The following is a 27,615-nucleotide window of genomic DNA, read 5'->3' on the forward strand; positions in this document are numbered from 1 at the left end:
TGCTACACCCCACCGACCGCAGTGGGGATCTTGCTCACTTGACCCCACACCCTGTACCCAAGATACCTACACGTTACCTGGACCGGGCGCTAGCCCCCTCCCCGGTGCACTCACCCACCTTCTGGCCACGGTAATTTCCCCAGACCCAGCCCATAGGTGATCGGACATTAGTCGCTGTATCCGGGGTATTTCTCACTCCACTGAAGCGGGACCTAGATCTCGCCAACAGGAAAGGGCTGGTTAGATTGGTAACCGATTGGCGCCTAGTGCAGTTCCAGATTACGTACTCTCCCACTATCTAACCGTCTCGCTCGGAATCACGCCTGCCACAACACAGCCGTTAGATCGCACTCTTATAATTATTTTCATCACTGAGGAGCTGAACTCGTTGGCCAGGCCAGTTCCTCAGAGATCGGGGCGGCTCTTTGAAAGGGTGCCCAATCTTTAAGTGAGCTTCAGGGTCCCCCACACACATGGGCATTATCCCACACACCCCCAAGTGAGGACACCCCGCTATGGGATCCTTCAGGGCCCACCCTCTCTTCAGGTACCCACCTTTCGGGTTCCCCATCCTTCAAGTCCCCAATCTTCCAGAGGCCCCTACTCACCTGTCTCCAACGCCCTTAACCTCCAGCATCCCTTCCCAGCCCGCCTCCTACTTTCATGGGCACGGCCCCCTCAGTTCCTGACCCTTGGCATTACCAGGGTGCCAAGGTGCCAGCCTGGCAATGCCAAGGTACCCACATTCCAGGAGGAGGTCCAGGAGGCCGTCTCGCACTGTTCCTGACCACCCAGAGTCTTCTGATGGCATGGAGGACCCCCACTGGTTGTCGCTCCACCTGATCCACGTTCGTGTGGACCAGTACTGAACAGTGCCCAGCTGGGGCTCCCTGGGGAGGCCGGTAGATCCCGCGAGGCTGGTAGATCCTTGGTGAGCTTGCTGAAGTTGGTTTAAAACTGACTTAAGCCTCACAAAGTCTGGACAGATCTCGCGTTGCATACTGGCTGCCGGGAAGCCAAGGGGAAGGCTTCACCCACAGTGCCGCATTCTGTGTGACAAAGCCTGTAGATTACGCCCTGAGATTTATTTTCATCACTGGGGAGCTGAACCCACTAGCCAGACCGGCTCCTCAGAAAATCGGGCCGCCATTTGAAGGGGTGCCCCGGTCTCTAAGTGAGCTTGTGGGGCCCGCATTGTCCCCACACATGGTCAATGTAAGCCCCCCACACACACACACACACACACACACGCATATGGGCAATACCTCACAAACCCCATTGAGGACTCCCCGCTATGGGATTGCTGAGCACCCCCCTTTCAGATCTTCCCGTGCCGTTTTGGGACCTCCCCCTTCCAGGACCCCCACCCTTCACCTCCCAACCTTCCAGAGGTCCCTTCATACCCTTCACCCTCCTTTCATGGGCATGGTCCCTTTCAGGCTTTGACTCTTGGCAGTGGTCCCCTGGCACCTGGGAAACCTGGCAATGCCACCTTGGTAGTGCACCTGCTGGCTTTGGATTGGACTGGATTTGTTTATTGTCACGTGTACCGAGGTACAGTGAAAAGTATTTTTCTGCAAGCAGCTCAACAGATCATTAAGTACATGGGAAGAAAAGGGAATAAAAGAAAATACATAATAGGGCAACACAAGATATACAATGTAACTACATAAGCACTGGCATCAGATGAAGCATACAGGGTGCAGTGTTAATGAGGTCAGTCAATAAGAGGGTCATTTAGGAGTCTGGTGACGGTGGGGAAGAAGCTGTTTTGAGTCTGTCGTGCGTTTTCCCAGACCTCTGTATCTCCTGCCCGATGGAAGAAGTTGGAAGAAGCCGGGTGGGAGGGATCTTTGATTATGTTGCCCGCTTTCCCCAGGCAGCGGGAGGTGTAGATGGAGTCAATGGATGGGAGGCAGGTTAGTGTGATGGACTGGGCGGTATTCACGACTCTCTGAAGTTTCTTGCGGTCCTGGGCTGAGCAGTTGCCATACCAGGCTGTGATGCTGCCCGATAGGATGCTTTCTATGGTGCATCTGTAAAAGTTGGTAAGGGTTAATGTGGACATGCTGAATTTCTTTCGTTTCCTGAGGAAGTATAGGCGCTGTTGTGCTTTCCTGGTGATAGCATCGACGTGAGTTGACCAGGACAGATTTTTGGAGATGGGTACCCCTAGGAATTTGAAACTGCTAACCATCTCGGTACGGTAGCACGGAACCAAGCACGGTAGCCTTGTGGATAGCACAATTGCTTCACAGCTCCAGGGTCCCAGGTTCGATTCCGGCATGGGTCACTGTCTGCGTGGAGACTGCACATCCTCCCGTGTGTGCGTGGGTTTCCTCCGGGTGCTCCGGTTTCCTCCCACAGTCCAAAGATGTGCAGGTTAGGTAGATTGTCCATGATAAATTGCCCTTAGTGTCCAAAATTACCCTTAGTGTTGGGTGGGGTTACTGGGTCATGGGGATAAGGTGGAGGTGCTGACCTTGGGTAGGGTGCTCTTTCCAAGAGCCGGTGCAGACTCGATGGACCGAATGGCCTCCTTCTGCACTGTAAATTCTATGATCTATGATCTCCACCTTGGCCCGTTGATGCTGACAGGGGTGTGTAGAGTACTTTGCTTCCTGAAGTCAATGACCAGCTCTTTAGTTTTGCCGGCATTGAGGGAGATTGTTGTCGTTACACCACTCCACTAGGTTCTCTATCTCTCTCCTGTATTCTGACTCGTCGTTATTCGAGATCCGGCCCACTATAGTCGTATCGGCAGCAAACCTGTAGATGGTGTTGGAACCAAGTTTTGCCATGCAGTCGTGTGTGTACAGGGAATAGAGTAGGGGACTAAGTACGCAGCCTTACGGGGCCCCGGTATTGAGGACTATTGTGGAGGCGGTGTTGGTGTTCATTCTTACTGATTGTGGTCTGTTGGTCAGAAAATCGAGGATCCAGTTGCAGAGTGGAGAGCCAAGTCCTAGGTTTTGGAGCTTTGATATGAGCTTGGCTGGGATTATGGTGTTTAAGGCGGAGCTGTAGTCAATAAATAGGAGTCTGATGTAAGAGTCCTTTGTGGTGCCACCTGGGCACTTTGGTAGTGCCAAGGTACCAGCCAGGCAATGTCAAGGTACCCATGTTTTAAATGAAAGGCCAGGGGCCACCCTGCACTACAGCTGGTCCCCCAGGTGCCTCTGATCGCCCGGGAGACTTTCCAGGTGCCATTCTGCCTGGCCCACGTTTGTGTGAACCAATACTGAACAGCACCTAGCTGGGAACTACCTGGATAGGCCGTTAGATCCCGGGTGAGTGCACTTGCGCACGCAGCTTGGTCCCGACTATGTGGGCCGAATCCTGGTTGCTAGGCATCACGGGCTTGGTTAGATCCCGCAAGATGTAGCGGTGACCAGGAAGTCTGCGGAGGTCTCACCCGGCATCAACCAGCCGGGCCATGCTCCCGGTCAAGTGTGACACGGCTGGTAGATTTCGCCCTGTGAATTAGGAAGCCACCGAGGGAAGATCATTGGAGCAGATGAGGTCAGTGACTGTTTTGGAACATATGGCTTAATGTTTGGTGGTGGGATGACCATCAAAGTAGGAATGTCAGATGCATTGGGTATCTGCAAGGTAGAAATCAGCTCAAGGTGCAAATTTCCTTGCTAACCAGCCATGGGTCCCAAGACACTGGTGAATGACTTGCTTTAAGATTCTTTTCAAACTTGGGGAGTGACCCAGGAAGCTGAAAAAGACAAAACGATACAGCAAGGAAACCAGTGTATTTTAAGGGCTGATTGCTAATGGAGCGATTAAACAGGTTCCAAAATAATGTGTAAATAAAAAAAACGGAATCAATTGTTTCTTAAGTAGCTAATTTCAAGATTATAATTGTAACATATTATAAAACTGTTTGAATCATGCAGTTTGAAAACTACTAGGCCATCAAAAATGTATACGTACCATATCAATGAAAAGATTGAAAATCTCTTGTAAAATAACTATGATTCTAGCAGGGGTGTTGTAACATCGAGAATTGGCCCAAACTAAACAAACGGTATGCAGTATTACATCAACATAGGGAGACACCTAAAGCCAAATTATCTTAATGTTAATAAAGATAAATGTTTCAATTGCTCATTTCACAATCAAACCTAATATTAACAAATAAAAACACAAATGCTGTACTTAGTTTGTACGACAGCATCTGTGGAGTGAGAAATAGAGTTAAGGGACACAATCTACTGACCGCGTCGCAGCCGAATGGGGGAGCAACGTGACCGGTAGATGCTAGAAGAGGCCCCCCCACCCCCACAAGCTTCCCAATGGGATTATGCCTCGCCAATCTAACCAGATCTTCTGAGACATCACGATCTGGAAGCACAATGGGCAGTACAGTCCAACTAAGGTTATCCAATTGTTATGAAAACCTAGCTCATCTTAATATTTCACAGGTAATATTTAGTGCTGGGCATTAGACATTGCCAGAATATCTAACAAAAAATGAAGTTCAAAAGGTGACACATGTTTGTTTAATAAAATCAGAAGAGGTAGAACCATTAAGGAGCAGGTGGGCTTACCTAGCTAAAAAATTGGAGACATGGGCTGGGATTCTCTGGGTCTGCCCACCAGCAGAGGGAATCCTGATGGCCTGGTGAATTGGACATTGGGCCAAAAACAGGTTTCACGTCGGTCGTGAAACCCGTTGCAAGTCTCCCAGCCTACCCTGTCAGCCCCAACAAGCTTCCCAGACCCAGCAACATGCAAATGGGTCATTGGCACTGTTTTGCATCTAATTTACGGGCAGGGTGCCCAGTTTAAAAGACCCTGCTCCCATGCCCACATGTCTGTTCTTAGCCTGCTGCAATATTCCAGTGAAGCGCAACGCAAACTGGAGGAACAACATCTCATCTTCCGGTTAGGCACGCTACAACCTTCCGGCCTGAACATCGAATTCAACAACTTCAGATGATCAGCCCCACCTCGACCCATTTGTTTTCATTTCATTTTAACTGTCTTTTACCATTTCTTTCTTTCCTGCACCTTTCTCCTCTTTGCTTCCCCCTTCCCCTCCCCCCACACCTACTGTTCATCCTCTGATGTTAGTTTCCCTGCTGTTTGACCTTTCACATCTTTTGTCCTCTCTGGGGACTGCCATTAGCACTCTTTCCCCTTGGTTTCTGTGACCATTAGCACCAAGTTTCCCTGGGTGTCTGTGGCTATGACTCATCTTTCATTCTCACTCCACAGTATAAATATTTCCCACTCTCTCTGTCTGTTAGCTTTGACAAAGAGTCATCGGACTCGAAACGTTAGCTCTTTTCTCTCCCTACAGATGCTGCCAGACTTGCTGAGATTTTACAGCATTTTCCCTTTCATTTCAGATTCCAGCATCCGCAGTAATTTGCTTTTGCCCAGTTCATCTGCTTCCTGGGATGCTCCAGCGCCCCTCCCCCAGCCAAGAGTCTCACCGGCGTGGTAATGCCCATGTGTGTGGGGGACCCTGAAGCTCACCTAAAGTCCTGAGAAATGGGGACTTGATGGATTGAAATCCAAGGGGTAACAAGAGTGTGAGTACCCTGGCAACAAATGCCTCGAGTGTGTCGAGAGGAGTCCATCATGGGAGGTGGGGGTCTAAGGGGGCTTGTGATGGACTGGAAGGGCTCAGGTCAGAGGACTTGCCTGGGAAGGGAGTCATTTGATTGCTCTTTCCATCTGCAGCCTTTGAACTTTGTCTGTCAATATCTCAAAAATATAGTTCAAGATAATAAAGCGAAAGTGTTTCCATCTGTACCCCTAAATATTTTAAACAGCCTGTCATTATGCCAAGTGCAATGATCTTAGAGATGAAGGTAAAGGTTTAATGTGGTGGAAACCTTTGAAATGGTTTTTTCACAGTCAATTTCATTGCTCTAACTTTTTCTAGTCTGTTTGTATGCCCGGAAGCTTAAACGCTTTGAACTGCATTGTTTATATTCAATTTCATGAACTATTGCCTTTTATAGACTTTCCGATTGACAGGTCCAGGCAGTTTCAAAGGGAGGATTGAGATTGTTTACTTTTATAGTTCTGCAATGATCCATCCTCCTCAGAGGAGCAGCTTTTGTTCTAACCACAGTTTCATCTTAAGAGGCTGTCTCTTTGTTCTAGGCATCTGGAGGCTGTTGAGAACAAAGAGACAGCCTCTTTTAAAAAAACCTGTAAATAACTGGATTTATTGATAATTAAAGATGGTTTCCTGAGGACTGCGGCATACATATGGATGCTTCCTCCAGAAGTAAATTCGTTTTAAGGATGATTGTCTTGAAGAAGATTCTTGGAGAGGATAAGAAGAAAAGCTGAGTGCTTAATATACATAATTATAAATCATATTGTTGCTAATAGTGATTGTCTTGTTTAGATCTATTATTTACAATGAAATTTGTTTTGTAAAAAAAAAATTGTGGCATAGTTCTATATTAAAATAAGATGTTCAGGTTTCTCTTTATTTGTCAATGGTCCCTAACTGGATCATACCACAATTGAGAACAGAAATGCTTTCAGCCAGACCAGGTTAAGAAAAGAATGAATGATCAACTTGAAGAGAGCTTGACATGAACAATTTGAATTTACTCTTCCAGTCCTCCATAGGAGGTGGGGGTCAGGTTTCCTGATGTGGTGGGGTTGATTCAGTGTGAAATCCCATTGAGAGCGGCAGGACCGGAAGATCCTGCCGCCCGCCATGGCGGGATACCGAACAACATGCCACATGGAGGCCAGAGAATTTCACCCTATATCTATCAGAGAGAATTCAACATATTGTAACCATATTAAATTGGCAACACGAGTCTCAGAAGCAACAGTTTTTACCAGTTTGCAACTCAGCAGGAAAGTGCTAACAATACAGTAATGGTGTAAAAAAAATTTTTTAATTATAAGTTACCAGTGATATTTTTCAGCAACTCCTATTCATATGAACATGGGAGAGGTGGGAGGGTGGTCTTCATTTTTCCACCTTTCAATTGACCAAAGACAGATTTGTTCTTAACCCCCTGTTTTAAAGTGTTTTAACTCTGTTGCCAATTTGCACCGGAGGCGCCATTAAGGTTGCCTTTTTTAATATTGAGTAAGATTGATTTTCAGAGTCGCCAGGTATCAACCGGATATTGATCAAAGACCCAACAACCAGTCAGTTAGTTCAAGTTCAATAATAGTTTATTTACACACAAGATTAACTCACATGCAACATAAAAACACTACAAGCTAAATTATACCTAACACTACAACAACCTGTACTTAACTTCAGGCACCCGGCTTCGGCAGAGCAAAAAGGCCTTTGTTTGGATCTGGATTGGCTGAGTCTGGAGAAGTAACTTCGGTTCTACTGGGTTCATCCATCTGGTAGCGATCGTTGATCTTGAACTTGCTTCTGGCTGTGGTGCTGCAGTTGGCTTCAGGTATAGGCCGGGCCGAAGAGTGCCAGTGTGCCAGGGCCAAAAGTGATCAAATACATGGCAGTGCCTCTCTTTATCCTTTGGGGATTCACGCTCTTTTGGGCCGTCCTTAGCTTTGGACCCAATAATTCAGCAGGCTTTGATTACAGCCTTCGATTTGAGCCAATAAAGGGGCGGGTGCCTTGATGGCTGGGCGTGTCCTGAGCGGTCATTGACCTTGGCTGTTTGGGCTTCCTGGGTGAAGGGAGTGGCGCCGATGTGTCTGGAATTGTATCTGATACCTGAGTACCAGTCCTTTGTCCTGGGGAAATGGGCCATTAGAATGCAAATCGGCTAAGGGTTTCAATACTGTCTGGTTCTCTGTTAGCAAATATACATTTAGGCTCTTAGTTTGCCTGAAACCTGTATTGGCCATATTTCCCTTGAGTCTTTGTGAGTATCCATGTTTACTTTGTAAGTGGCCATCCCAGATGGCTACAGTCCATCCTCTTGATCCTAAACGCGAAGTGTGGTGGATCACAATACTGATCCTTCATCTGTTCTTTGGGGTGCAGGGTAGCCTTGGTCAAGGACAGGTTCTATACTACTCTTTCCTATGTATTGGAGCATTTACCTAAGATTTAATGCATCACACATTCACAAATTCGAAAAGGGCACTATAAAACATTTAATCATTACACATTCAACTTATTTACACAAAGGGGAACCTCTAACTGTCCTTACCTAAACTACACTTATGCTACTAGCTGATAACCAAAAAGAACTTATATTACAGTACAAAAATTTTAAACAATAGCAGCATCACGTTCCTACTTAACCTGTCACATTTACCGAAACTCAAACTTTATTTATCAGAAATGGGTTCAAAAAGAGTGTGGGGTCTGTTGAAGTCCAACAAAGGGGGCTCGGAGTGTATGTATCGGGGAGCGGGAGGCTCTCCATTACCATTTTCGAAGTCTAAGTGTCTGAACGACACTTCAGAGTATTGCAATAACTAATATGGCTTCTACCGTGTATGAGAGGGAATACCATTTAACGATGTTATCGCACCATGTGGGGGTATCAGTGTTTATGGGACCAATATAATCCAGCTGTAAATTCGCCCATGGGCCATTAACAGAGCGGGTGTGTCTTAACTCACCTTTCCTGGAATATCTGTCTGGATTATTTTGAGCGCAAATTAAACAATTTTCAATATAATGTGTGATGTCTGCTTTTGAATCAGGCCACCAGCACAAAGGTAAGAGGGCAATGGTGGTTTCTATCCCCTGATATCCGTGTCCATCATGAAATTGACAAATAAGAATTAGGAGCAGGAGTAGGCCATCTGGCCCCTCGAGCATGCTCCGCCATTCAATTAGATCGTGGCTGATCTTTTGTGGACTCAGCTCCACTTTCTGGCCCGAACACCATAACCCTTAAGCCCTTTATTCTTCAAAAAACTATCTATCTTTATCTTAAAAACATTTAGTGATGGAGCCTCAACTGCTTCACTGGGCAAGGAATTCCATAGATTCACAACCCTTTGGGTGAAGAAGTTCCTCCTAAACTCAGTCCTAAATCTACTTCCCCTTATTTTGAGGCTGTGCCCCCTAGTTCTGCTTTCACCCACCAGTGGAAACAACCCTCCCGTATCTATCCTATCTATTCCCTTCATAATTTTATATGTTTCTCTAAGATACCCCCTGCACCCTTCTAAATTCCAATGAGTACAGTTCCAGTCTACTCAACCTCTCCTCATAATCCAACCCCCTCCACTCTGGGATTAACCTAGTGAATCTCCTCTGCGCACCCTCCAGCGCCAGTGCGCCCTTTCTCAGGTAAGGAGACCAAAACTGAACACAATACTCCAGGTATTGGCAGACAGGCACCGGATTGTGGCGACTAGGGGCTTTTCACAGTAACTTAATTGAAGCCTACTCGTGACAATAAGCGATTTTCATTTTCATTTCACTAACGTCTTATACAGTTGCAGCATAACCTCCCAAGTCTTAAACTCAATCCCTCTAGCAATGAAGGACAAAATTCCATTTGCCTTCTTAATCACCTGTTGCACCTGTAAACCAACTTTGAGAATCATGCACGAGCACACCCAGGTCTCTCTGCACAGCAGCATGTTTTAATATTTTGCCATTTAAATAATAATCCCTTTTGCTGTTATTCCTTCCAAAATGGATAACCTCACATTTGTCAACATTGTATTCCATCTGCCAGACCCTAGCCCATTCACTTAACCTATCCAAATCCCTCTGCAGACTTCCAGTATCCTCTGCACTTTTTGCTTTACCATTCATATTAGTGTTGTCTGCAAACATGGACACATTGCCCTTGGTCCCCAACTCCAAATCATCTATGTAAATTGTGAACAATTGTGGGCCCAACACTGATCCCTGAGGGATACCACTAGCTACTAATTGCCAACCAGAGAAAGACCCATTAATCCCCACTCTTTGCTTTCTATTAATTAACCAATCCTCTATCCATGCTACTACTTTACCCTTAATGCCATGCATCTTTATCTTATGCAGCAACCTTTTGTGTGGTACCATGTCAAAGGCTTTCTGGAAATCCAGATTTACGACTCCATTGGCTCCCCGTTATCTACCGCACTGGTAATGTCCTCAAAGAATTCCACCAAATTAGTTAGGCACGACCTGCCCTTTATGAACCCATGCTGCGTCTGCCCAGAGGCACAATTTCCATCCAGATGCCTCACTATTTCTTCCTTGATGATAGATTCCAGCATCTTCCCTACTACCGAAGTTAAGCTCACTGGCCTATAATTACCCGCTTTCTGCCTACCTCCTTTTTTAAACAGTGGTGTCACGTTTGCTAAATTTCCAATCCGCCAGAACCACCCCAGAGTCGAGTGAATTTTGGTAAATTATCACGAGTGCATTTGCAATTTCCCTAGCCATCTCTTTTAGCATTCTGGGATGCATTCCATCAGGGCCAGGAGACTAGTCTACCTTTAGCCCCATTAGCTTGCCCTGGTTCCTGTCCTTGGTGGAGACCATATAAATTCCATTCTTTATTACAATTCCGTCCTGGACCGTCAGTGTGTCCTTGAATTTGTCGTAGGGGGCTGGGAAGTTACCTTTTAAAATTTGCTGAAGAGTGTCGTCTGCCTTTTGGGGCTGTGCTAAATCTTGGATATTCGTCTGTGAGACCTGGACTGCTTATACTGGGATTCTCGGGGGGGTTGCCAAAAGTGATTGTGTCATGATCCTGCCTTTGCTAAGGTGTCTGCTTTTATGTTACCGAGTGGGGAGGAACGATGATGGCTTCTGACTTTTATTATGCCATATTTGCAGTCTTTAGCTGTTTCAATAATGTGCTTCAGTAATGGCGCTGAGGGTAGGGGTTTACCGTCGGCGGATATAAATCCTCTAGATTCCCACAGGGGCAGAAATTCCGTCAAACTGTTACAGACATATAAACTGTCCGAATATATGCCTGCGGGGGTTGGGAAAGAATCTGGGTGCTGCACTACATATGCGACGGCTGCTAACCCTGCTGCCTGCGATCCTAAATGCCCTGGTAATTTTAGCGATATCTCCTCTAATGCGCGTCTCCCACATATATACCACATCCTGTAATCCTTTTTTCATTATCAACGGTGGAGGAGCCATCTACATAAATTTTTTAAGATTTATCCATGGGCTGGGTTCTCTGGGGTCTGATGCCTGCTTTTGTGGGTAGTGATTTAGGAATAAAGGGTCCTGTGTTGTGTCTGGCTGCGATGATTTCATTCTTCATACTGCAAATTATCTGCTAAAAATGAGTGTGTCTTTATCCTTTTTACTGTAATATCCCTTCCTTGTAAGAGTAGGGCCCAGCGCGCTGCTCTAATCTGGCTAACTGAACCGTCCTTTAACCTGCCATCTAACGGGAGTTGCGTTGGGGTGTGCTCGGTTAAAATTGTTACGGAGTTGAGGCCTGTGATGTATGCAAAGTACTGAACAGCCCAAAAAACTGTAAGCAAGTGCCTTTCGCAGAAAATACCTGAAAATACTTGCTCCACTGGGTCCAAAACTCGTGAGACATAGGCTACGGATCCTAAACGATCATGCCTTTCTTGGAGTAGTACGGCCGATAGGGTTGGATTGGTGGTTGCTACTTCTATGGCGTATGGGGAGTGTGAGTCTGGTACCTGCAAAGCGGGGGCTGTACCTAGGGTGCGTTTTGATGCATCAATGGCATCCGTATGCTGTGGATGCCATTCCCAAGGGGGGCTATTTTTTAGGAGTTCGGAAAGTGGGGCTGCCTTGGTTGCGAAACCGTCTATATGCTCCTACTGTAACCAACCAGTCCTAAAAATGACAGGAGTGCAGTAACATTATGGGGCAAGGGCAATTTAACAATCGAATCAATCCGTTTTTGCTCTGTCTCTCTTTTCAGTGCGTGATGACTGTGCCTAAATAAAATACCTTTTCCTTTAGGATTTGGGCCTTTTTCGGGTTGACTTTACATCCAATTGAGTGTAGGAGACCTAATTGTTCTGAAAAAAGCAAAATGTGCTCTTCCTTGGTATCAGTTTGAATGAGCAAGACGTTCACATACTGAATGAGGCATTTGGGTCGGGGAAATTTGGATAATCCATTTGCCAATTGTCAGTGGAAAATGGAGGGGGAGTTGTGGAAACATTGCGGAAGGCATGACCACATATATTGCTGTCCTTGGAACGTGAAGGTGAATATATATTGTCAATTTTTTGTTAACGGAATGGACCAGAAGCTATTGCTAATGTCCAGTACCATAAAATACCTTAACTGTAGTCCCTGCTTCAGCATTGTCTCAGGACTCGTGGCAACGGTGAGGGCTGAAAATGGAGTTACATTATTGAGTTCTCTGTTATTGATGATCAGTCTCCATGAATCATCTGGTTTCCTTACGGGCCAAATGGGGCATTGTTTGTTGAGGCTAGAGGCCGAATTACACCTTGGTCTAGTAAACTTTGAATTGCTTTTGCAATTTCTCCCTCGGCTTGCTGTGGGAAGCCGTATTGTTTCTGGGGCTTGGGTGGGACCTGTAATGGCGACTGTTCCCGGAATGTTTCCACAATCGTGCTTGTGCTGGGCGAAGGATGCTTTGTGTTTCCTTAGGACCTCTCCTATTGTCCTATCTGTGGTAATGGCTTGCAGATCAAATCAATAGTCGCCTACTGAGCAGGTTATGTGTTCATAGTCTCCCATTGTGAGCGTGGCAGGGGCTCTCGATGTTCGAGCCATTTTCCAAACACACTTATTCACGGGGTCAAAGAAAAGGTTGTGTGAACTCATGAAGTCGATCCCTAAAATGTGTTCTGCTGTTCGGGGCAAATCTACTAAAACAACAGGGTTCTTGGCATTAACATTTCCAATTTAGATATCTACGGGGGCCGTAATATATCCCTGCTGGATATGTCCTGTAAATCTGCTAAGAGTGATAGTGTGTGTAGTGGGCCATTTATCTCGCTGAAACATTGTGGAGGAGTTTAAAGTAGTGCGGGACCCTCTTGTGTCCCAAAGGAACTCTACAGGGTGTCCCTGTGCCTGTGATTACTGTTCCTACCTGACTAGTCCCAGAGTGTGTTACCCGACCACTAGGGAGAGTAGCTCTGGGAATGCTTAGGAGTTTGTACAGGGCTCCACCCTTGGCTCCGCCCATGGCTCCTCCCCCTGGACTGCTGTATAAATATCGATGCCCAGAGCCAGTCGACCAGTTCATCGAGAGTTCAACATGTAACAGGCTGGCTCTGTAGTAAGAAGATTAAAACCACTGTTCATATCTCAAAGCACGTGTCCAGTGAATTGATGGTCTCATCATCCTCACTCTTCTCTTTCTCTACAAGCTGTCTGCGGACTGTCCACGACCCCCTCGTCTGTGCCTCGCAATTGTGCCAGACAGGACACAATTGCCATTGGCTTACGAACTTTGCCTAAACTCTTCTTGTGTATCTCGGTTAGGTTTGTCATAATATACACCAGTATATCATGGTGCAGACACATATTGATGGACACACACAGGGACCAATCAACATGCACAAACACCGCAGCCAATCACCAGTTAGAATACACACACTATAAAGGCAGAGGGCACCACCATTCCCGCTCATTCTGGGTGCTGCCTCTCCGTGGAACAAGAACTCATCAAGTTAGCACAGACTCACATCATGTGCTGAAAGAGTCAACTGGTTCGAACAAGGCTTAGGTCTCTAGTTTAAATTAACATCATTTAAACCTGCAGTTCTTGTGTGTCAGTTAGTTAATAGTTAGTTAATAAAATTGAGTTGAACCTTCCTCAGTGTTGGTAGTATATGTTCATCTCTCAAGTCTACACTAGCCAACACTTCATGGTACCAGAAGTTGAGGGATGCTGGCACTTCCGAGACTTACCTATCAGTGATCTGCCTTCCACCAGTCTCATGCCATCCTGCAGAATGGATTCCGTTCGCCCGCCGCCGCCTCTTCGCATTGCCGGGAATCTGGGCTCGGACTGGAAAATTTTTAAACAGCGCTTCCAACTGTACCTCGAGGCCGTGGACCTGGAAGCTGCCTCGGACGCATGGAAGATTGCTCTCTTCCTCTCCACAGCCGGGGACCACGCTCTCCACATCTTCAACTCGCTCACCTTCGCTGAGGGGGAGGACAACTGTCATTTTAAAGTTCGACAGCCACTGCGAGGTCAAGGTAAATGAGAGCTTCGAGAGATACATGTTTCAACAGCGAATTCAGGGTAAGGACGAGCCTTTCCAGTCCTTTATCACCCACCTCCGCGTCCTTGCGCAGTCCTGCAACTACGGGTCCACCTCTGACTCCATGCTCCGTGACCAGATAGTTTTTGGTGTCCAATCTGAGCCCCTGCACCAACAGTTACTAAAAGTAAAGCAGCTCACCCTGTCCACGGCTATTGAGACCTGTGTGCTTCATGAACACGCCTCCACGCGCTACTCCTGCATCCAGGCCGCTGAAATGGCGCGGCAAGATCCCTACAAAGCAGAACGGGTCCAAACGATTAAATCTTTTCAGGTTCTGGATCTGGACGATGGCGGCCATTTCGCGCGCTTTTCGCAGACTCTCGCACTAACACGCAACGAACGTGGTGATGTCACGGACCGCTTTGCGCAGTCGCGCACCTCGCTGGATCGCCCTGTGCATGCGCGGTGGCGCAACGAACGTCCTGATGCTCTGGCGTGCTGCTCCGCCCACGTAAAGTGGCAATGTTCCACGAATACCCGATGCTGCCTGAAAACTCGGCCACTATGCTACTATGTGCAGATCCTCCCTGCCTGCTGCTTTTAGGAGGTCCACCAAGCCCCACAGAGATGTAAGGGCTATTCAGCCTGCCATCAATGAACCTACTCCAGATCTCGCTTCCGACTGTGCCTGCGATGACCCACAGGCCCCGTTCCAGGTTGGCATTGTTACCACGAACGGGATGTCTCCCAAGCGTGGCACCAAACTCGTCCACATTCACAGCATCGACCAGGATGATGAGTGGTGTGTCACCCTTACGGTCAACCGGTCCCCTGTAAGGTTCCGCCTAGACACTGGCGCTTCCGCCAATCTCATTGCGCGTCTGACCTTCGCAAACTCTGTGTCCAACCTGCTGTCCTGCCATCTCCGTGTCAATTGCTTGACTACAATGGCAATACCATCGCTTCCAGTGGGTCATGCCACCTTGAGGTGAGACATCGTGCTCACACAGCTGTTCTCCCATTTGAGATCGTAGCCACCTCAAAAGCCTCCTTGCTTGGTGCGCAGGCATGCAAGCTGCTCCATTTAGTGCAGAGGGTTCATTCTCTCTCTCCAAGCAATGTGTCTGCATCTTCTGACACAGACTTCAGGGCGCAACTCGACTCCATCATCCAGCAATACCATGATATCTTCGAGGGCATGGGCACACTCCCATATACGTACAAAATTTTACTCAAGCCCAACGCCACACTGGTGGTTCACGCACCTCGCAGAGTCCCAGCGCCCCTTAAGGATCGCCTCAAGCAACAGCTCCAAGACCTACAGGACCAAGGGGTTATTTCCAGAGTCACGGAACTGACATACTGGGTAAGCTCCATGGTCTGCGTTAAGAAACCGTCCGGCGAGCTGCCGATCTGTATAGATCCTAAAGATCTGAATCAGAACAACATGCGGGAGCACTACCCGATTCCGAAACGTGAGGAACTCGGGTCTGAAATGGCCCACGCCAAACTCTTCTCAAAACTTGACGCCTCAAAGGGTTTCTGGCAAATCCAACTAGATGAGTCAAGCAGAAAGCTGTGTACATTCAACACACCCGTTGTCAGATACTGCTACAACCGAATGCCATTCGGCATCATCTCCGCGTCCGAAGTTTTCCATCAAATAATGGAGCAGATGATGGAGGGAATCGACGGCGTCCGGGTATATGTCAACGACATTATTATCTGGTCAACCACCCCGCAGGAGCACATCGCCTGCCTCAAGCGCGTTTTCAGGCGCATCCATGACCACGGCCTCCACCTCAACAGGGCCAAGTGCTCCTGCGGCCAGTCGAACATTAAGTTCCTGGGGATCACATCTCTCACCTGGGGGTGCATCCGGACGAGGACAAGATTGCAGCAATCACGTCCATGAAAACGCACGAGGACAAGAAAGTGGTCTTCCGGTTCCTGGGCATGGTGAATTTCCTCGGGAAGTTCATCCCGAATCTCGCCTCACACACCACAGCCCTCAGAGAACTGGTTCGCAAAACTATAGATTTCCAATGGCTCCCCGCCCACGAGCTCGAATGGAGGGAACTGAAGGCCAAGCTTTCCATGGCCTTTTTCGACCCGACCAAAGAGACCAAAATCTCTACTGGTGCCAGTCAGTCTGGGATTGGAGCCGTGTTCTTGCAACGAGACAAGGCCTCGTCATGGGCCCCCATTGCGTATGCATCACGGGCAATGACCCCAACAGAACAGCGCTACATGCAAATTGAAAAAGAGTGTCTCGGCCTTCTCACTGGAGTCGTGAAGTTCCACGACTACGTATATGGACTTCCGCAGTTCACAGTTGAAACCGACCACCGTCCGCTTGTGAATATTATAAAAAAGGACTTGAATGACATGACGCCGTGCCTCCAGCGTATCCTACTCAAGTTGCATAGGTATGACTTCCAACTGGTTTATAACCCGGCAAGGACCTTGTCGTTGCCCCCTCCAGGTCGATCACCACTCCGTGTGATCACGAAGAGTTCGTCTGCCAAATCAATGCTCAAGTTCAACTTGCAGCCTCCCACTTGCCCGCTTCGGATGTACGTCTAATGCAAATTCGCTACGAAACAGCGGCTGACCCACTTCTGCTGCGTGTGATGCGTTTAATGTCAGCCGGGTGGCTCAAGGGCCAATGCCCACAATTTTACAATATCCTTGACGACCTGGCTGTTGTCGACGGGATGCTCCTGAAGTTGGATCGCATCGTCATACCACAAAGCATGCGCCAACTGGTCCTGGAGCAACTGCAAGAAGGCCATCTAGGAGTAGAAAAATGTCGCCGCAGGGCCAGAGAAGCTGTCTACTGACCAGGCATTAACGATGACATCGCCAATGTGGTGCTCAACTGTTCCACATGCCCCATGAGCTAGTCACATCGCCCTGGACCAAAGTGGGCATGGACCTGTTCCACGCATTGGGCAGGGACTACGTCATCATCATTGACTACTTCTCCAATTACCCAGAGGTCATCAGATTGCATGATCTCACATCCTCGACTGTTATTCGGGCATGCAAGGAGACGTTCGCCCGCCATGGCATTCCGCTTACGGTAATGTCGGACAATGGCTCCTGTTTCACAAGTCAGGAATGGGCCGGCTTCGCCCGACACGACAACTTCACACACATCACGTCCAGTCCCCTGTACCCTCAGTCCAATGGCAAGGCGGAAAAGGAGGTCCATATAGTTAAGAGGCTACTCTGCAAGGCCGCTGTTGCCGACTCTGACTTCAATTTTGCTCTGTTAGCCTATCGCTCCGACCCGCTCTCCACCGGGCTGTCGCCTGCACAGTTATTGATGAACCGCACCCTCAGGACGACGGTGCCATCGATTCTCACCCCCAACCTCGATCATGTCCCCGTGCTCCACCACATGCACATGTCTCAACTGAAGCAGAATACTTTCCACGACTCACAGGCTGCTGATCTCCCCAACATCCAGCCACACGACACGGTTCGCATCCACCTCCCGGATGGTGGTTGGTCTGCGCCTGCTGTTGTTCTTAGGCAGGTGGCCCCCCGCTCCTTCCTGGTCCGGCTACCGGACGGATCCATTCGGCACCGCAATCGGCGTGCCCTTCGCCTTGTTCCAGAGTCATCATGGGATCCTCCGACCAGCTCTGCTGCTGACCCCGCCATGGACTGTGCAGAGCTTCCGGTCACTCTGTCCACCCCTGACTGTGCTGCAGCCCACCCAGCTCCTGACATGCCAGCTATTGACCCACCCTTGAGACGGTCAACCAGAGTTCGTCGCCCACCTCAGAGACTGAACTTATGAACTCTGCAAATAAGTGGACTTTCTGAGATGTGTTTTTTTTCCATTCCTTGTTGAATTCGTACTCCAGTGGTTTGTAAATAGCATTGTTTGTTGTTCCGGTTCATGTTAGTCATCTGCACCAGGCACCTTCCTTTGTACATAGTCTTGTTTCCTGTATATAGATTCGTACATATGTCTTCGCACCTCACACTTAGTTAGGTACATTCTTCACTCACCCACACAATTTATTATCACATACCTACGTCAACATTTTTTTTAAAAAGGGGGGATGTCATAATATACACCAGTATATCATGGTGCAGACACATACTCATGGACACACACAGGGACCAATCAACATGCACATACAGCACAGCCAATCACCAGTTAGAATACACACACTATAAAGTCAGAGGGCACCACGGTTCCCGCTCATTCTGGTTGCTGCCTCTCAGCGGAACAAAAACTCATCAAGTCTAGCACAGACTCACACCACGTGCTGAGAGAGTCAACTGGTTTGGACAAGGCTTAGGCCTCTAGTTTAAATTAGCATCATTTAAACCCGCAGTTCTTGTGTGTCAGTTAGTTAATAGTTAGTTAATAAAATTAAGTTGAACCTTCCTCAGTGTTGGTAGTATATGTTCATCTCTCAAGTCTACACGAACCAACACTTCAAGGTTGTCCCACCAAGTTTGTCCTATACTACCAGGACCTGACTCTTCATTCGAACAAAACTCAGAACAAAGGGGCCATCCTTCCCCCTTTAAGAATTTCCTTAGTTCCTCTTCCCATATGGGACACTGCTCTGTTCTACTGGTCGCTGCGTCCTTGGGTACCTGTGGGTTCATAAGGCGTTCCATTGCCTTTGCTGCCATTTCTATATGTATCTCTTTTCTTACCGTAATCTCTGTTTCTCTACCGCAAATTTGGGACAGGGAGGTATAGGGCGGCGATGCAAACAGCGGGTATGGCCTAAGCTATTTTCCGGTTCACAAAACTCCCCATAGTTTTACGCAACACAGTCGAAAGAGTTTACCTTATATCCCTGTTAGTACACATGCAAATTAGTACACACTTCCGAATCGTGGAGGTTTGATCAATATGGGTCTTACACTTGTGGTTTCTTTTACTTTTCCAATTCAGTTTCTAATTCAACGTTTTGTGAGTTCTCTCGGAGTGACAAAATCACTTCTATATCGAGTCCCGGCGGAGTCGCCAATAATTGTTGCCAATTTGCATCGGAGGCACCAATAAGGTTGCCCTTTTTAATATTGAGTGATTGCTTTTCAGAGTCGCCAAGTATCAGATGATACCACCACAAGGTTCAACAGGATATTGATCAAAGACCCAACAACTAGTCAGTTAGTTCAAGTTCAATAATAATAACCACGCCCACATGTTCTGGTCTTGCCCAGACTTGTGGAGAACTGGACAGCCTTCTTTGAGGCAATGTCCAAAGTGGTGGGGGTGAGGGTGGAGCCATGCCCGAAAGTGGCGGTCTTCGGGGTCTCGGACCAGCCAGATCTATTCCTGGGGAGCAGGGCGAACACCCTTGCCTCCCTGATCGCCCGCTGTAGAATCCTGTTTGGCTGGCGGTCAGCAGCACCACCCAGAGCTGCAGACTGGCTGTCCGACCTCTCTGAATCTCTCCAAATGGAGAAAATCAAATTCACCATCCAAGGGTCAGATGACGGCTTCCACAGAACATAGAACATAGAACAGTACAGCACAGAACAGGCGCTTCGGCCCTCAATGTTGTGCCGAGCAATGATCACCCTACTCAAACCCATGTATCCACCCTATACCCGTAACCCAACAACCCCCCCCCCCCCCCTTAACATTACTTTTTAGGACACTACGGGCAATTTATCACGGCCAATCCACCTAACCCGCACATCTTTGGACTGTGGGAGGAAACCGGAGCACCCAGAGGAAACCCACGCACACACGGGGAGGACGTGCAGACTCCGCACAGACAGTGACCCAGCCGGGAACCGAACCTGGGACCCTGGAGCTGTGAAGCATTTATGCTAACCACCATGCTACCGTGCTGCCCACTAACGTGGGAGCCATTCACATGAATGTTCCGGGACCTGTTTGTGCCCCCCACCCCCCTTGCAAACAGTCGCCTACTTACGTGGTGTAAATAATTTTGGCAGGTGTACAGAGCTGCCGCTATCGAGCTGGTGCACAATACCCTACCATATTATATTGTATTTTATGTTGGGGTGTGCCCTTCTCTTCTAAATATGTGTGTGTATATATATATATATATATATATATATATGTTCCTTATTCTGTGTACTTAACGGTAATTATACCTTGCTCAAAACCCAATAAAAAACATTCATAAAAAAAAGTTCAATAATAATTTATTTACCCACAAGATGAACTCACACATGCAACAAAAAAACACTACAAGCTGAATTATACCTTACACTACAACAACCTGGACTGAACTTCAGGCACCCGTCTTTGGCGGAGGAACCAGGCCTTTGTTTGGATCTGGAGTGGCTGGGTCTGGAGAAGTAACTTCGGTTCTACTGGGCTCATCCGTCTGGTAGCGATCGTTGATCTTGAACTTGCTTCTCGCCATGGTGCTGCAGTCGGCATCAGGTGTAGGCCGGGGCAAAGAGTGCCGGTGTGCCAGGGCCAAAAGAGATCGAACACATGGCAGTGTCTCTTTTTATCCTTTGGGGTTTCACGCTCTTTTGGGCAGTCCTTAGCTTTGGACCCAATAATTCGGCAGGCTTTGATTACTGCCTTCGATTTGACCAATAAAGGGGCAGGTGCCTTGATGGCTGGCATGTCCTGGACATTGACCTTGGCTGTTTGGGCTTTCTGGGTGAAGGGAGTGGCGCCGATGTGTTTGGAATTGTATCTGATACTTGAGTACTAGTCCTTTGTCCTGGGTAAATGGGCCATTAGAATGCAAATCGGCTAGGGGTTTCAATACTGTCTGTTTTGTGTTAGCAAATATACATTTAGGCTCTAAGTTTGCCTGAATCCTCTATTGGCCATATTTCCCTTGAGTCTTTGCGAGTATCCTTGTTTACTTTGTAAGTGGCCATCCCAGATGGCTACAACTCCCCGAGTGCTATGACTGTCAGTAACATGCAAATGACAGGTATTTTCATAAATCACAGATACACACACTGCTACAAAAGGGGTGGCATACACTTTGGTTTTAAAAGAACAGGCATGCACTTAAGTCTTAAAAGTCCAAACATTCACAGTACTACTTGCTTCCCTCTAGGCAAGGTCTTGAAATGTTGCAGGCATTTGATTATTTTTTAAAATCTCCTAAAGAAAGAGGCTGGAGGTTGATGAAGACAGATTTTCAGTGTGTTGTCCAGACTTGCCAGGAAGCTTAATGGCCTTGTATTCTTCCATATGTATTGACAGGAATGAAAAGGTCACCTGACTCTATTTTTGTTCATTCTCCATGAATCCATGAGTCTATGTTGCATGACAGTGACAACATAAAGAAGCCATGATGTGGAGATGCCGGCGTTGGACTGGGGTGAGCACAGTAAGAAGTCTTACAACACCAGGTTAAAGTCCAACAGGTTTGTTTCAAACACGAGCTTTCGGAGCACGGCTCCTTTCACCTGAAGAAGGAGCCGTGCTCCGAAAGCTCGTGTTTGAAACAAACCTGTTGGACTTTAACCTGGTGTTGTAAGACTTCTTACTGAACATAAAGAAGCATATTGTTTACCAGTTAACTGTTCCTGTCCCTTGGAGATGAACCAACTTGCCAGCCTTGATAAGCAATGCGTTTGCCCCATTCTAAACGCTCATTAGCTCAGTCATAAATGTAACCCGCAGACATCATAAAATAATTCACATTGACAGGTAAAGCTTGTCAATGTGCCAAAACAATTATCATTGACAAATGTTGCACTTATATATATATATTACTTGCATTTATGTACCACTTTAATGAAATAAAATGTCCAATGGCACTTTACAGCTATGTTACCAAACAACGTCTAATACCAAGACATAGATGTTTGGACAGATGACTAAAAGCTAAGTCGAAAGGATAAATTTAAGGATGGTCATAATGGAGAGAGGTGGAAGAAGTTGGGAGAGTTTAATGATGCATAGCCACCACTAATAGAGGTAAAAGGAAGAGGGGCCAGGATTCTCCAATAATGGGACGACGTCCCCTTGCCCGCCAGAAAACGGGCGCATATCACTCCGGACATTTTACTAAAAAAGTCTGGGGGGTTTCTCCATTTTTGAGGGGGCTAGCAGGGCCCCAGCATGCACCATGCAACTCCTGCTGCCGATACGGGGCACTGCACTTCTGGCTGTGGGTCCAAGCATCTGCGCTGTGGCACCGGCCCCGTGCAACATGGTGGACCCTCTGTGGCCGGAAGAAGGTAGGCCCCCCCGTGATCATGCACGCCCGCCGATCAGTGGCCCCCGATCGTGAGCCTGGCCATCATGGAGGCCCCTCTTGGAGCCTGATTCCCCCCCGCCCCCTCACCAGGACGGCACCGCAGCCGCAACGCCGAGCTCCTGCCGGGTGGAACCATACGAGAACCACGCAAGCAGGAACCCGGCCGGTCGAACGGGGGGAGTCGTCGCGGAGGCCTCTTTCAACGGCCCCTGGCCGACGCCGTGTCGACCGTGCGAGCGCAGCTGGTGGCGATTCTCCGGTCACAGGTCCAACGCCTCATTCTCCGCCCCCGCGCCAGGCACGATTGTAGCGTGGGGATTGAGAATCCCAGCCAAGGAGACCAAGAGGTCACAGTATTTCACACCAAACTAAACCTGGAACCTGGAATTGGTGAGCTTAAAAATTAGGTAGATTTCAAATTATTGGGCTGTGGTAGTGACAGAAGTGAAATAGAGGGCTTAAATAGTAAATGATAGACTGTATCTGGTTGTTAGAAAAAAATAATTCTTGAAGAAGCATCACTGGTTAATAAGAACAGTTAACTGATTATAAAGAACACAGCGCAGATATCTGTTGCAATAGTGAATAAACCTTGAATAACTGAAGTTTTAGTTTATGGAGAGCCAATTGCTTGCATAATTGAAATCTTCCACCACAATTCTGCTTACCTCTGCATATTCTGTTTGCTCTAATTCCTCTATTAAGGATTTGAGAGGTATCAGGTACAAAACAATATCACTTGCCTCTTCCAGGCCTATATTTAGTAGAAATAGCACACAGCAGAAAACAAATTTTGAGTTAATCAGATGCCAACGACTTTTACTGAACAAAACTCAACAAATCACAAAATACATTTCCAATACATAAATATAATGCAAGTATTTATCAAACAGCACAGAAAAATCTTGTTACTCTGATAGTACCTGCCCTGATGTCGTCATGAAGGCTTTTCAGAGCTGGCCAGTAACTGCTCTTGGATTTCTCTAGAACTTCAGAAATTTTGCGTACTTTTGGCATCCACAACTGAAATGCAGAAACATTTTTTAAATAATTTTTTTAAAAGTTGTATGCTTTACAACAATGGCCTGGATTTGCCATTCCGGAGATTAATTGCTGCCACCAGAGGAGAAACGCAATAAATGCACGCTGGAAAGGAGCAATACATGTCATGCAAATGAACCAGCAGGCAGTCCATTTTTTTTTGTTTTTTATTGAGTTTTTAGTACACAAAATAAATATACATATGAACAAACAGTCGGAGTTAAACAGGAAAATATATAAGAATATATTTAAACCAAGATCGGTTTTGACTATTTATATAAATACTTCACAGTTTAGCCTTCCTTTTCTTTTATACCTTCCTTGCAGTGGTAATTGTGGTCCCCTGCGGTTTTCCCTTTGCTTTTCTTCCTTTTGGTTCAGGTTGTTGTTACCCCTGCACTCCCCCCTCCAGTATAGCACTGGGAGGGCCGCTCACATCTTGGTCGCCTGCAGCACAGGGACGACATGCTGGAGAAGGAGCATGAACTTCGGTCATGAAGGAGCATGAGTCCGTCTTTGTCCAACAAGGAGGATGTGGAGCAGGGCGAGGATGGGCAGGACATGATCACGGGCAGTCTGCAAAACATGTACACCAGGGCCAACGCACAAGGGACGCTCTGATTGCATCCAGGTTCACCAACCTTGGGGGGGAGAGACAATGTAGCCATCTAAGATGGACACTGGGCTACAAAATGGAGAACTGCAAGGAACACAGGCAAAAACAGTGAGGACACACAGCTTGCAAAAGACTGTTTTGCATTTTGCACGTACAGAAACCAGTTTCCAAAGAGTTGCAGAGTTTCAGCCAAAGGTGCAAATGGGAAACAGATCTGCATATTAATGAGGTGATCCTGGCCCAGACCCAGGTACAATAGAAACATTTAAGTATCGATGGATACTTTTCCATAGACGTCCAGACAGAATAGCGCCAAAGCAACCAAAACAAAGAGCCGTAGGGACCGCCCCAAACATCGAGAAACGACCCTAGGATTGGGGAGTTTGAAAGATATCGATTGGGAAAGACCCAATAGATGAGGGAACCACCCCAAGGGGGCCTGAACCTCCTGGGACCTATAAAAAGAAGGTCAAGTACATGACTCAGTCTGTTGCTTCCAGACTCCGGCCCAGACCTGTTGCATCGCATCCTGACTCCAGTTTCATCACCGGCCGTTGAGCATCAGCCATCGAACTGTAAGTGCCAACACAACGATCGCTACGTGATCCAGACCTTGCTAGCTCTTGACAACTTTGCCAATCAGAAAGTTACAGACCAAGAACGGGATGAAGGCCTTGCTCCCTGACCTTGCCTGTTCCTGTCTAGATAAGTATTTAGTTGTTTAGTATTAGAAGTAAGTTAGTCTCTTTAGCGTATGCATGAGTATTTATTATATTTGTTATAATAAACATTAATCGTTTGGACTTACTAATCGGTGTATGGATTTATTACTTTGAACCTGACCTTGATATACTTGTGACGGTGTCTCAATACGACACCTGGCGACTCCAAGCATAATTACACATACAGAGCCATAGTAGTGTTAAGCACACGGCCTTTAAATGGAGGCGTGTTAATCACACTCCAGTAAAACGAGCAGCATTTAGTGGCGACATCCTGCCGGGACGCGGTTACAAGTGGCACCCCCACTCCGTCGAGGACCCAGAAATTTGATTTAGAAATCCAATTGAGAAAAAGGAAAAATCACAAGTAATCAAGGTGTTCAAACCAATAAAGATAATTCGGAAGTGTGTTTTGTGCATGCGTACTAACAGGGTTGTAAGGTTAACCTGAGAGCTTTTTGTTGCGACGAACTGTCGGGAGTTTTTAAGCGGAACATAGCGAAAGCCTTACCCGTCTTGTAAAACATTACCTCAACACCCCCTGTCCTAAATTAAGAGAGAAAGAGAAAATGGCCATGCAGGTAATGGAACGCCTCATGAACCCAGAACGGTTTGTGGTCGCAGCGACCAGCAGTAGCCGAGTAGGTCAGTGTCCCGTGTGGGAGCTGGAACTCCGCAAGTATATGAAAGGAAAGGGATGGCCCCTTTGGAACGAGTTTAGTATGAATGAGGAGACAGGTCCCGGAAGTATAGGACATACTTGGTGGGAGAACCTCTCTCAAATTCATAAGAAAAATCTTAGTAAATCACGCAAGCCGATGGCAATCGTGTCCTGTTTGGCACAGTTGCGAGGCACTGAGGAGGTCGTTCAGACGCTCCGAGCAGAGTTAGAAGAGAGAAATAGGATGAGCAAAGTTGATGTCAGGGACATAGAAAAGGAAAACATGGAACTAAGAGGGAAGCTGGCAGAGAAGGGTAGAGAGGTGGATGATGCCAAGAGGGCACATCAGTCATGTCTAGCCCATCTGAGCAGTTCCCAGACCCAGTATGAAAAATCCTATCAAGACGTGCAACGTGCCGTCCTGATAAGAGAGGAATCGGAAAAGCAGGTAGAGGCATTGCAGAGGCAATGCTCTGACCTTAAGGCAGCGTTAAGAGCACTCCATGCTGCCACTACTGAGCAAAGACAAAGCACAGTGGATCATGCCAAGTGTAGGAAGCAGATTGCGGAGCTGCAATCTCTGCTTACCGTACAGAGTGGGTTCCAAAGTACTTTTGGAACACAGCTAGATGAGGAGAATGCCCCAGACTGGCAAGAATTAAGTGAGACAGCGCAGCGCTATGTTCAAGGAACATGTGCGCCAGCAGCGCAGCAGAAAAGGAAAGCACCCCAACCCCCCACAGATCAAATAGCTACCGCACCTATGAATCCAGCCACCACCCAAAGGAAAGCGACCACAGAAGGTGCACCCGATATCACCTACACCACCCCCTTAACTGTAACCCAACTCAGGGACGCGTGTGAGAAAGTCACTCCGTTTCTCCCCACCGCAGACCCCCACCAATTTTTCGCGAAAGTGAAACAACAGGCGACCATGTACGGCCTGGACGAGAGAGAGCAGGTTAAGCTCACGGTTCTGAGCTTAGACCCGTCTGTAGTAGCAGCCCTCCCCGACCCGCAGAACGTTGGCGGAGGCACCCTAGAAGAAATGAACACCGCCATTTTAGATGCATTAGGATACAATAGAGGAGACCCAGTCGAAGGACTAAATAAGTGCCGACAAAAGAGGACAGAGGATCCCACAGCATTTGCAGGAAGGCTGTGGATCCATTTCACCGCAGTTTTCGGCGAGTTAGATAGAGCGCATTTGAACCGTGACAATATGGTCAAATGGACGCGCACCATAATCTCCCATGCCACAGATGCAGGACAGAGTGCTTGCAATAACTATGACCCCTCAGAAGAGGCCCATAACGAGAAATGGGTTCTGAAAAGATTGTCCCGCGCTTGGGAACAATCGGTTCAGGGCAAAAGTAAAATAAAGACCCCAGAGGATGCTCAGACTGCAGCGGACATTCAAGCAGTAAAAGCGCACCAAAGCCCCGCATGGGTAAATGAAGGGAAGAACAGCCCTCCACAGAAGTCGCTCGAATGCTACAACTGTGGCCAATTAGGATATTTTGCTAAGGAATGCAATGCACCCCAAAGATCACAGAGAGGCCAGCAGACAGGCATTCTGAGCAGAAATAGAGCGAAGCCTATCCATAGTATAGGAATACAGTCAGGACAGACCAATGTGGACGGAACGGACTGACGGTGTTCGGGCTCCCCCACTTGGGTCTGTGACACTCTTTGGGATCAATCCGGAAGGCCGGTGGTCACAGCAAAGGTTAGAGGGAAGCCCATAGAGTTACTTTGGGACACAGGAGGGTCCCGCACGACAATTAATTCCACCACCACGGCACAGGCAGACACGTGGCCGACCACCTCCACCATCACACTTAGCGGTTTTACAGGACACTCACAGCAGGGACACATTACAGCCCCTGTAGCAATCCAGCTAGGGAACATCTCTACGAAACACCCCGTCGTTTTAGTAAATCTTCCCCGTACAGCAGAACACATATTGGGAATAGACTTCATGAATGCCCATAGCCTGTCGTTCGACCCAGTAAACCAGTGTGTCTGGCGAATGGCAAGGTCAGACAGAGCACCCGCTACTCTCACAGTAGGAGAGTATGCTAATCGGATTAACGCAGTAGGCGACTATTCTTTCGACCTGACTGCACTAAGCACGGACAAACAAGTGAGAGCAGTTTTAAATAAACACAGGACAGCATTTGCCAGTCACCGGCACGACTGCGGCAGAATGACTGGACAAGTTCAAGTTACCGGACCTGACCCCCGACCACAGAAACGGTACAGATTTCCCCTAGAAGCAGAGGG

The 27,615-nt window shown here is 47.5% G+C and overlaps 1 protein-coding gene across 1 annotated transcript in view; it reads right to left on the reverse strand.

Moving 5' to 3' along the window:
- LOC119953684 (dynein heavy chain 17, axonemal-like) overlaps positions 1 to 27,615 on the reverse strand; it is an 821,504-nt gene that overhangs the window by 726,941 nt on the left and 66,948 nt on the right. The window contains 3 exon segments of the mRNA XM_038778213.1: positions 3,943 to 4,068; positions 22,958 to 23,043; positions 23,213 to 23,312. Of these exon segments, the coding sequence (XP_038634141.1) occupies positions 3,943 to 4,068; positions 22,958 to 23,043; positions 23,213 to 23,312 (312 nt within the window).

Source organism: Scyliorhinus canicula, chromosome 18 (genome assembly GCF_902713615.1).
Source record: "Scyliorhinus canicula chromosome 18, sScyCan1.1, whole genome shotgun sequence".
Taxonomy (NCBI): domain Eukaryota; kingdom Metazoa; phylum Chordata; class Chondrichthyes; order Carcharhiniformes; family Scyliorhinidae; genus Scyliorhinus; species Scyliorhinus canicula.